The 12,582-nt window shown below is 33.4% G+C and overlaps 1 protein-coding gene across 1 annotated transcript in view; it reads left to right on the top strand.

The window, feature by feature from the left end:
- The window catches only part of stg1 (stargazin-like protein), a 1,309,117-nt gene that overhangs the window by 435,695 nt on the left and 860,840 nt on the right, over nt 1-12,582 (top strand). The window contains exon 2 of the mRNA XM_069839565.1: nt 1,961-3,599. Within this exon, the coding sequence (XP_069695666.1) occupies nt 3,329-3,599 (271 nt within the window). The 5' untranslated portion in view covers nt 1,961-3,328. The remainder of the gene's footprint in view (nt 1-1,960; nt 3,600-12,582) is intronic.

Genomic DNA, 12,582 nt, shown 5'->3' with positions numbered 1-12,582 from the left:
GCTTTATAGCATAGAATAAAGAACATGTCCAAATCTTACGTTTAAATATAAATGCAATACATATAAAATGCAAATATGAAATATGTACGGAATTAATACCTTAATAAAAATAATATTTTATACAATGTAATATGTTTAATATTTAATAGTATTAAAATATTTACACGGTACTGTTAAATGTCAAGAATTCATCTACAGAATAGAAAGTGTGAGATATTAAGTAATTTTTTAGTTTTACCTTAAATAATGCAGGGTTTTGGCTATGAATCTTAATGTGTTCAGGAAGACTATTGAACATTGTTATCGCCATGTAACGTACTCCCCTTTCATAGCATGATAAATTTGATGATGGCGTATGAAAATCATTCTTTCTGCGGGTATTTATACTATGTATGGCTGAATTAGTTGGAAAATTTTTTTTAATACACAAGAGGAAATTTATTATAGAGTATATGTATTGATTTGTTAAGGTTAGAATCTCTAATTTCTTTAAAAATAATCTACATGATTCTATAGCCTTTGCTAGAACTATTATTCTAATGGCTCTTTTTTGTAATAAGAATATATTTTACTAGCTGCAGAATTTCCCCAAAATATTATTCCGTAGGACATAATGGAATGAAAATAGGCAAAATATATTGTCTTTAAGATACTGCTGTTTAGAAATCGTTGTAACGACCTAATTGCGAAGCATGCTGAGCTACGTTTGGGGGTTATTTCTTTGATATGATGGTGATTGAAGTTATGATTGTCATTTTGAACTTCGTTCTGTTTGTGATTGTGATCGTGGGTTTCATTCTGATTGTGACTGTAAGTGGCGAGTGTTGTTCTGTTGGTGATTATAGCGATGATTGAAGTTGTGATTGAGATTGTGGCTGTGAGTTTAGTTCTGATTGTGATTGTGAAGTGGCGAGTGTTGTTCTGTTGGTGATTATGGTGATGATTGAAGTTGTGATTGAGATTGTGGCTGTGAGTTTAGTTCTGATTGAGATTGTGAAATGGCGAGTGTTATTCTGTTGGTGATTATAGTGATTATTGAAGTTGTGATTGAGATTTTGGCTGTGAGTTTAGTTCTGATTGTGATTGTGAAGTGGCGAGTGTTGTTCTGTTGGTGATTATGGTGATGATTGAAGTTGTGATTGAGATTGTGGCTGTGAGTTTAGTTCTGATTGTGATTGTGAAGTGGCGAGTGTTGTTCTGTTGGTGATTATGGTGATGATTAAAGTTGTGATTGAGATTGTGGCTGTGAGTAGTTCTGATTGTGATTGTGAAGTGGCGAGTGTTGTTCTGTTGGTGATTATGGTGATGATTGAAGTTCTGATTGAGATTGTGGCTGTGAGTTTAGTTCTGATTGTGATTGTGAAGTGGCGAGTGTTGTTCTGTTGGTGATTATGGTGATGATTAAAGTTGTGATTGAGATTGTGGCTGTGAGTTTAGTTCTGATTGTGATTGTGAAGTGGCGAGTGTTGTTCTGTTGGTGATTATGGTGATGATTGAAGTTCTGATTGAGATTGTGGCTGTGAGTTTAGTTCTGATTGTGATTGTGAAGTGGCGAGTGTTGTTCTGTTGGTGATTATGGTGATGATTGAAGTTGTGATTGAGATTGTGGCTGTGAGTTTAGTTCTGATTGTGATTGTGAAGTGGCGAGTGTTGTTATGATGGTGATTATGGTGATGATTGAAGTTGTGATTGAGATTGAGATTGTGACTGTGAGTAATTCTGATTGTGATTTTAATGTTGAGTATCATTCTGATTGTTAATATGGAGGTGATTTTTGTTCCTATTTTGAATGAGGTGGTGATTGTCATTCTTATTTTGACTTTGTTTGTGACTGTCATTGTAATTGCCATTGTGTTGATGATTGTACTTATGGCACGCATTGTGTTTGTTTATGTGATGAGGAGGAGAAGGGTTTAGTTTTGTGTAAGTAATTGTCGATTATTTCTTTTGCTGTTCACAGATATAATTGCAGTTCGCAATGGACACTGTTGGACCGACTGAAGATTTTCTCCTGCATCTCTCAGCGATCATGGAAGACGTGGGTCTTCAGTTCGATACCAAACGGATGTCATTTTGGCTGTCACATCGCTACGTACACGGAGACGACTGCAGGCCAGCCGTATCACCCGACATTTTGTTCTACTTTGGTTCTTGCTACATAGACATGACTAGTTCTTCAATCTCGTAACTAGGAACAATGGCCGTTCCGCATTGCCTAGAGACGGTCGATGGGAAGATCCGCGTCATCAGGAAACACGAGTTTCCTCGTTGCTATGGAAACAAATATAACGACTAGTTCGTGTATTGAAATATTGAATTTAGTACAGTCCGTCACTCTCGGAAAGTTTTAATCGTTGAAGCGCAGGTTTCTGTTCGTATTTCGAGTTTAATAGCTAGGATGTTGAAGATGATTTCAAAATCTTACGAATGCTCAGAAATAAATGCTCATATTTACTTAATGTTGAAGAAAATAATTTAATTTTCTTAAATACACTTCAGTAACAACTTGAGTATCATAAGGTGATGTTCCACGTGTTGGAGCTCACTTAGTTAATTTTCTGTTAATGATGTGTGTTTTCTGTTGACGTATAGATTTAAAGTTTGTGGTATAGAAGTTGATTTTATCAAAGTTGGATGGAGACGATTAGGAATATGTTTTAAAAATGTGTTTTGTACAAAAATGAAACTGTTAATTTTTAAAACTGAAATCCGTGCAGCATTATTTTTCGAAAATTGAGTTTAAGCTGAATAAATAAATACATTTAACAGAAGATAAATTGTTGAAACGTTTTAAATTATTATTTATAAATGTTGTATGTGAGTTTTCACCAGGGGACAATGGTATATACTTATAACGTTCATAATTTCGAAGTACTGAAAAATACTTATGAATATTTGAAGGTTCATTCCACAGTTAGTTTTATAACTTTCGGTGTTTCTGTAAAAAGTATCGAAAACATAGGACAATAATGATGTCTTATTGTCGAAGTTTAGACAGGAAGAAGACATATAGTTAACTACAGTTTCGTCAGGTTTGTGAACCTGACTAACTTTGTGTGTTGCTGATTATGCCATATCCAAAAATGACTAGTTTTATCAGTGTTATATAGTGGTTGAAATATTAGAGATGTGTTACTGAAGATGTGAGGAACAGCGGCTGAGGAAAACCACAACAGAAATATAGTGCATGCCCAGTGTCTGTGGTAATGGTGGGTCATGAATCTTACATATTCGAATAGACCGTTTCGGTGGTTGAATTTGTGGCGGCTTTCTCTCGAAGGAAGCATCTCCAACGGAATTGCTGCTATCCACGTGGTGTGCCGGCATTATGCCCCGGGCTTCCAGCCCCCCGCCACCCCCTGCTGCCGCTACTAACCACCCCCACAACCCTCACCTGGACGTGGCCGTAACGTGTCTGTGGGTGCTGACCCCGCTCACCGCCACCCTGTCACTCATCATCGTCTGCGTGGCCATGACTACCAACCAGTGGCTCCACACCGAGGAGAAGATGACCAACCCCAACTACAACGGCACTGGCGAGAGAGATTACTTGTCCAAGTACACCGTGTCCGGTCTCTGGACGCTCTGCTACACAAATCGTGAGTAATGCCTGTCTTTTACAACTTACTGTGTGCGATAGATTCGTTGGGTGTGTGACTTGAATGTTATCTGCCTTACCAGTAGTAAACCAAGATGTAAGAAAATAAATAAGTTATAAAATATGAAACTACTTTATATATTAATGATAGACTTTACAGTATTACCGGTAGTAAAACAAAACGCATTTTTATGACAGACTTTATAGTATTACCAGTAGTAAAACAAAACGCAAGAAATACGAAACTACTTTTTTATATTAGTGATAGACTTCATAGTATTGCCACAGTCTACTATATACAGTCACGAAGCTTAAGTTTTGAGGGTGCTAGAAACAATAGACTGTGCCGGTACTATTTTGAATTGCCTGTAATGAGGCGATATTAGCGATCCTACTGGTGAGCAACTATCTAATGTTTGCATGTTTACTACATATTGAGCTTCGTGACTGTATATACTAGACTGTGGTATTGCCGGTAGTGAAACAAAACGCAACAAAAGAAGTCATAATCATAATTTACAAAATACGAAACTACCTTTTTATATTAATGATAGACTTCACAGTATTACCGGTAGTAAAACGAAACGCAAGAAAAGAAATCATCATTTATAAAATACGAAACTACCTTTTTATATTAATGATAGACTTCACAGTATTACCGGTAGTAAAACGAAACGCAAGAAAAGAAATCATCATTTATAAAATACGAAACTACCTTTTTATATTGATAGACTTCACAGTATTACCGGTAGTAAAACGAAACGCAAGAAAAGAAATCATCATTTATAAAATACGAAACTACCTTTTTATATTAATGATAGACTTTACAGTATTACCGGTAGTAAAACGAAATGCAAGAAAAGAAATCATTTATAAAATACGAAACTACCTTTTTATATTAATGATAGACTTTATAGTATTACCAGTAATAAAACAAAACGCAAGAAAGTAAAACAAAACGCAAGAAAAGAAATCATAATCATAATTTACAAAATACCAAATTACTTTTTTATATTAATGATAGACTTTACAGTATTACCGGTAGTAAAACAAAACGCAAGAAAAGAAATCATCATTTATAAAATACAAAACTACTTTTTTATATTAATGATAGACTTTATAGCATTGCCGGTAGTAAAACAAAACGCAAGAAAAGAAATCATAATCATAATTTATAAAATACGAAACTACTTTTTATATTAATGATATACTTTACAGTATTACCAGTAGTAAAACAAAACGCACTTTTTATATTAATGATAGACTTTATAGTATTACCAGTAGTACAACAAAACGCACTTTTTATATTAATGATAGACTTTATAGTATTACCAGTAGTAAAACAAAACGCAAGAAAGGACATAATAATTTTAAAATACGAAACTACGTTTTTATATTAATGATAGACTTTACAGTAATACCGGTAGTAAAACAAAACGCAAGAAAGGAAATAAGTTATAAAATATGAAACTACCTTTTTTGATAGACTTTACAGTAGGCCAATTGCCGGTAATAAAACAAAACGCACTTTTTTATATTAATGTTAAGACTTTATAGTATTACCAGTAGTAAAACAAAACGCAAGAAAGACATCATAATTTATAAAATACGAAACTACCTTTTTATACTAATGATAGACTTTGTAGTATTACGAGTAGTAAAACAAAACGCAAAAAAAGAGAGATCATAAGTTATAAAGTATGAAATAACCTTTTTATATTAATGATAGATTTTATAGTATATAAAATTCGTATGAAGGTAATGAGCAATTGCATTTTGTTATTAAGGAGAAGAACCTACAGGAAATCTCTTTTCTCATATTATTTTGAGTAGAGTCTCTATTTCCTTGCATAATTTCATATCAATGTATGAAGCCCTTTAAAAACGTTTTCACTTTTCCCGTTATGGTACAATCACGACATAAAAAATATAAAAAGTGCAGTATTATAAAGAAAATGATATATCTGCTCTCAAGAGTATCACAGAATTACCAATCTTGTCTTAAATGAAAGCTGAAATACTGCTAATCAATTTTGTTTGATGAGTTTTAGAATTTTTTTTATTTTATTTAATTCTTTTTTTTTTTGCATTTTTATTAACAGAAAGAAAAATTGCACGTCTATTTTTTAATTAATCTTTAATTTGCAGTTTGGTAATTTCCTCTTAGAGAATTATTCATGTATAATGTCAGAATATGCCCTCAAAATTCTATTCCATTTTCTCTATTCTTGTCTGAGTTATTGCATAATATTAAACGTTGAAAAATGTAACATAAACAAACTCCGGATATTCAAGGGGACTCGAGCATAGCGGCTATTTAAAATGGCGTAAAAGCAGTTATTTTTATCCTAACGATCTTGAAATTTCGCTCATATGAATTCAATATTAAGAAGTATTTGTAGACTAAAAATAAAAAAAAAAATGTTAATTTTGACATATATTTGGTAATCCTATAGGTTCTTCTCCATAAGGGCTACCAAACCTATTAAACCACTTACACTGGAGGAACATTATTACTTTTCGTGGTCACGTTCTCCACAATAGAAAGTTTTTTCATTACAGCTAGGGTAGGTATGTAATGCAATTTTTATACGAATTATCTTCTTGCAGGATTAGATAATCCAACACAAAACTGCATATTTAAAATAAGTATTGAATTGGGAGTCGCGTACGAATTTTGAAAATACATATCATTATTCATAGTTTAATCAGTTTTAGCAGCATTAAAAGAATTAGAATCTAAACCGACAATCAGCGAAATTGAAGTAACAATACAAGCCGAATTATTTCTAAACGTTCAAGAAAATAAGCTCTGTGAATTTTGCCAGTTTAATGAAACTACTGAAGGTGAGCTCTTTCGATTGAGGGTTTCTTATTAAGTGCGTCGTAGAAGTTATATTGACATTTTATGTGTTCTGCTTTATGTGAAGTAACATGAAAATTATTCATCTTTATACATAGCCTATGTATCGTTATTATATATATATATATATATGTATATATATATATATATATTTTAGGATATTGTGATTATAAATGTTTAAATAGCAAGGTAACATTCATTCCACGCTTCACATATTTTGTATTTTTCAGAACCTGCAATGAAGTAATTATTGTATATTTTAAACTTGCTCCTAATACAGCGATATCGTTACGGACCTTAGCTGCAGAGTTAGGCGCAATTCACACAGAGAAGACGTGGCTCGGACATGGGGCGGAGACATGATGACTTTGCGAGTCTCTCCCATGTAAACAAATGTATCAATGCACACAGAGAAGACGGGATGGGGGCACGCCACTTCGAAGTCAGCGCTTCGTCTTTTTCGAGTCACGAGTTGCCCTTGAAAGCGACACGTGGCGTCTGACTGTGAAAGAAAATTCGCGCTGATTTTTAATTTGATATTCAATTTGTGAACAGATGGTGTAATATTGTATATTTTATTTTTTATTTTCGTAGGTTATTTAGCGTCTGAATGAGATGAAGGTGAAATGAGTCAGGAGTCCAGCACCGATAGTTACCCAGCATTTGTTTATGTTGGGTTAAGGGAAAATCCCGTAAAAAACCTCAACCACGTAAATTGCCCCGACCGGGAATCGAACCCGGGCCACCTGGTTTCGCGGCGAGACGCTCTAACCATTAATATGGTGGGACATTAATCAAAATTCTGGAAACGGTCTGGATACATGTTCAATTCTTTCATCACATCTTCTACTCCAAAATATCTGAGAGCTCGCTTTGAATATCTTACAACTTTGCGGAATCAACATAAGACTTTATTATCTATTCCTCGTCACCGTACCTCTTTCTATTCATTCTCTTTCTACATGTCAGTTTGCCCCCTATGTAAGTTTTTACCTCGTCATGTCAGGGATTGCCGAACAGTTAATCAAATTAAATTAAGAATTAAAATTACATACTTTTACATGGAATTGATTTGTGAGTGTTAGCCGAATTTAATAGATTGGTCTACGTATTTGTATAAATTGTCATTTAGGCCTATTATAAAGTGGCAATAGGATATAAATTGTAAATAATTATATATCATGTTTAGTCAATATTTTATTATACAGTATGTAAGCTCCTTAATGTTCATGGTAACGATTTTATATATAAATATTACTACGTTTTATTGTTTCAATGCATAGGCTGGTATTGTAGAAAAGAAGGTCCCATGGCATTAACTCTACCAGAATAAAAAATAAATAAATGCATGCATAAATAAGTGCATAAATAAATGCATAAATGAATGAATGAATGCATAAATAAATAAATAAACTTGCATAAATAAATAAATAAAACAAATAAAAATAATTATTAGGTTATTTTACGACGCTGTATGAACATCTCAGGTTATTTAGCGTCTGAATGATATGAACGTGATAATGCTAGTGAAATGATATCGGGGTCCAGCACCGAAAGTTACCCAACATTTGCTCGTATTGAGGGAAAACACCGGAAAAAAAACTAAACCAGATAACTTGCCCCGACCGGCACTCGAACCCGGGCCAAATAAAACGAATGAAATAAGATACGACATACATTCTTCCTTTTTTCAAACCACTAAGGGTGCACACAAAATCTTATCAGTGTTTTTTTAATGTTACCAAATTGTACGAGACCCAGGGCATCCTCATTACGACATTACGAAGACATTACGAAAGCTGTGCGACGCACAAGTATCGCAAGGTTTTTTGACTCTTCAGTATGCTTTGCTCACGTCATGTCCGCGTCATGTCTCCGCCCGACGTCCTAGCCACGTCCTGTCTACATCTTCTCTGTGTGAATTGCGCCTTAGAGAATTCTACCGAATTCTGCGCTATCAGAGACAACAGTAATAATGCAGTATTTTATTTTACTTATAATTCGTCATTAAACTATTAAAATAATCGTATCGAAAAACTTTAACGGTCTTATTAATTAAAACTCTTATCCAGACGTTTAACTGTCTTATACTTACACAACGAATAGCTCGTTTATAAATCGTGCTTAAATTCCTGAATAATAATCAGTACGTACGTCGTGTATAACAATACAACTTTTACACAGCTACGTCATAGTTTCGTCATTATTTTATTGCGAAAGGTAACAGAATACTGCAAATGAGATTCTCTATAAAATCCGATAGTGTGCGCTAGTGTGTCAAGCTAAGTATCGATAGTACAACGGGGCCTGTTCGATTACCATGCTAAATTTTGATCAAAGAGTACAGGTGCAGCAATATTATTGTAATTATTCTGTGCTCTTTGTTTTGTCCTATGATTACAAGGCAACCATGATCATAAAAGGACATTCGATAAGAACCTCTGTTAAAATGCGGCCATTTTTTTTCTCTATATACAACACTTAAACGGGAGATTTTGTATGTAGGCTATAACTACTGCGAAGCAATTCTCACGTATAGTTACGCGGTGCTTATTCATCCATCTCTTATGCATGGTTTATTAGTAAAGTTTTCTGTCCCAATTCTACATAAGTCTTGTATAAAAATTATAAACGGTTTATTAGTAATACTGTAACAGTACTAAGTTAACATTATATAATGTTAGGATAATTGAGTTTAATTTGATTAATGTAATCTCTATACAGTAGTAACATATTGTGGTATCGTATTGAACTTTGTGAGGTCGTCCGAACGTAATAGTTGTACATGCAGCATGCGTAAATTTCAGTATAAGTTTATATAAATACTGTGTTCAAATTTATTAGCAGAATCGAGTTTACATTGTAAATGCAGCAGGCCTATGTATATCTACATCAGCGGTGACCAAAACTCGAGCTGCAGCGATTACATGCGACAGACAGCCTCTGAAGTAAATAGAAGGAGGAAAGGTACTTGGCATGAAAACTATAACCATTGGTGGTTCCTGTACCAACATCTTGATCAGTCCCGCGGATAAAATCCCAAGCTTTGCTGTATTAATAATGCCACTGCTGTCATCAAGACTCAGTGACTAATATGCGATTTTTGTTGCTTCTTCTTCTCCTTTTCTTTTTTTTTCTTTTTTTTTTTTTTTTAAATATAACCAGGAATTTTCTAAATTCTTCTCTCGATACTTGATCGAGAAATTCATAGTTTTTCAAAATTAAAAACTTCTTATGGACAAGTTGTTTAAGCTATTTTAATCTTTTGAGAAATTCTGTTCTATTAAAGGGCTTTAGAGCACGAGATATTTCAAACCCCATTACGTAACTGACTTCCTTACATTTATTTATCTCATCTTTTTCTTCCTGACTATGATTTAAGACATGTCAACTCCAGGCGTTTAACAGTTCGTTGGAACATAATATGGAATGAGTTTTTCTACAATATTATTATTAAATGAATAACTAATAAATAGTTACCCTCATCTAAATAATAAGATTACAATTGATTTAAAACCTAATTATTTTATCCTTCTAGGGAGAAGATCTAAAAATATCAATATCCATGCACGTACAGAAGAATTATAGAATCACATACTTAGTGGTCAGTAATAATAATAATAATAATAATAATAATAATAATAGATAATAATATATTATTCAGCGTGGCAATTAATGTTTCTATATACTCCTAATTGAAAATTGAACAAAGTAAGCATATTACATTTTGTCCGACAGAACAACAAAAAAGTTCTTCTCATTCTTTACGAAACCACCTCTTACTGCTTGTAGAGACAGAGTTTGTAGAGCGACATGATACCGCCACTGCTTGCCTTCAATACGTGAATGAAAAACACAGCAATGTACAGGAAACTCCTCGTACCCGTTTGAATGTCTGTGATTACACGATGTAATCACGACACCCGCTCTGGTCTCCGCTGATCTACGTGCATACATTGTTTAGTTAAAATGGGTATTTCTGTATAAAGACTGTGAAGATATTTATTTTGTATTTCATATGTTACAACACTTACCAGTAAATGCAGCTATACCTCCAATCTACATGAATATTTTCCCTCTTCGGGACCAATCTTATTCAATAAGATTATTCCGTAAAACACTTTATTTATAATGTAGTACGAAACCTTATTAATACTCCATAGCCATTAGTCTATTAATCTCTTATTAAACTCTATTTCAATATCACATATGGCTTTCATTGCAGAACTTTTCAGTCTAAATAACTACAGTATTTGTTTGAATTAAATGTAATTGCAACTTAGATATTGATGGGGAAGTTTAAAACATTGGCAATTACATTTTCGGTACCACTCCACCCACATCAACTCCTTCCAGATTTGAAATTGTATCTCTGTTGTGATCAGGCTTAGTGGTTCTTAAGCAGTCAGCATCAAGTTGTTTACACTCAGACCATTACGTCAAACACGGAGGATAGGCAATGAGTGACTTACCGGCATGTAGTCAAGTAGTTCTCCCTTCGAAACGTTATGTCCTAATTTTTGATTGTGACAACCAGCAATGGAAAAAGTCCAAATCCCTCACCTAAACATTAACAATCCACCATTGCTTTCCAACCCCTCATTTAGATAAACAAGCGGTGTACATTCCAGTTAATAAATAACAGAAAAAATAGTATTACTATAGACTATATTGCATTGTATGTATTCTCTATAACCAAATATAAGTTATAGATAACACATACAATACTTGCAACATGTGCAATATGAACAGTGTTGCATTATTAATAGACATTATAGTTAAAGTATGTACAGGGAAATCATTTTATTTTTACTTGCATTTTTATTGTACCTGCATTTCTGAATGTACTTCACTCCCACCCCTTCACTAATGTCCTTGCTCCCGTCAGACACACAAACTTACTGCCGCTGTTGCGTTCGAAGTCTTCAAGCAGTGAAGTAAACACTGCAGTGTATAGTGTGTTTCAGAAATATGGTTGCGTTTTCTATAGAAGAAAGAACCTATATTAATAATATCGTACTAATAAATTAAATTGAAGAAATGATAAATTCAATTTCAGAGGATATGATTCAAAATGTTTTTAATAATATGCGTAAAGAATTGAAGCCTGCATTGTAATGAACGGCAACCATTTTCAGCAACTTGTTTAAAATTCATATTAGCTTATTTTGAATTGAGGTGGCTAAAAGCAAAGGAATGCTAGTGACATTTGTAATAATACGAGTTAAGTGCATCCAGTGTAAGCTAAAATATCTAAAATTTTAGTGGCAAAGGGATATTTTAATCGCATCACACATTAAAATTTAAATAAAAATGTCACCGGTTTTACGAAAGCTTAAATATTTAATCTCCATTTTCTCAAAAGTAACTTAAATGCACTTACAGCCCTTTACTTATGACCCCTTCAATTTAAATGCACTCTCTATATTGTATGTTAACATCAATAATTAATATGCTAAATAAAGTAGACATTACATAACGAACATAGCCGCCTGAAAAGTTGAGTTTTTAGAAAAAAAAGTGTTACTACTCTACTGTATTTTGATAAATTCCGTAAAAGTGATAATCAAACTGAAAATCGTAATATCGTATTTCCCTACAACATAAATGGATACACTACTTTTCTCTCCTCCTATACCTAGTAAAATGATTTGTTTACATACTGCACTAGTAACATCAAAATCCTGTAATGGAAGGGGGCAACAGTGTTTCCGAGTATAGTCAGGTTAATGTTAAAAATGTTGGTAAAAATAAAGTGATGTCCCTGTACAATATCAACAATGGTTTATTATTAATAATTATTTACATGAATACGTAAAAGTTTGTACCTGTCTTCAGAGGTAGATATTTAAGTTACTCTCAGCTGATATCATGCATACATCCATTACAGTGAAACACAATGTATCTCTTACATAAACAAATATATCTACTTTTTCATAGACACCTTTCATATTTTCGTTTCACTTGGCAAGCTCTCTTTTACACAGGTTGGAAGAGATATAAGTGCCGTCCTTTTCACAGTCGTCGGAGACAGTCTACAGGATCTAAAATGTCCATACAATAATTATAGGGTCAAAACTTGATAGTTTTCCAAGAAAAAATGTTTCTTTACTAATTTTAT

This window comes from Periplaneta americana, chromosome 11 (assembly GCF_040183065.1).
Source record: "Periplaneta americana isolate PAMFEO1 chromosome 11, P.americana_PAMFEO1_priV1, whole genome shotgun sequence".
NCBI lineage: Eukaryota > Metazoa > Arthropoda > Insecta > Blattodea > Blattidae > Periplaneta > Periplaneta americana.
This window is presented reverse-complemented; position numbering and strand designations above follow the sequence as displayed.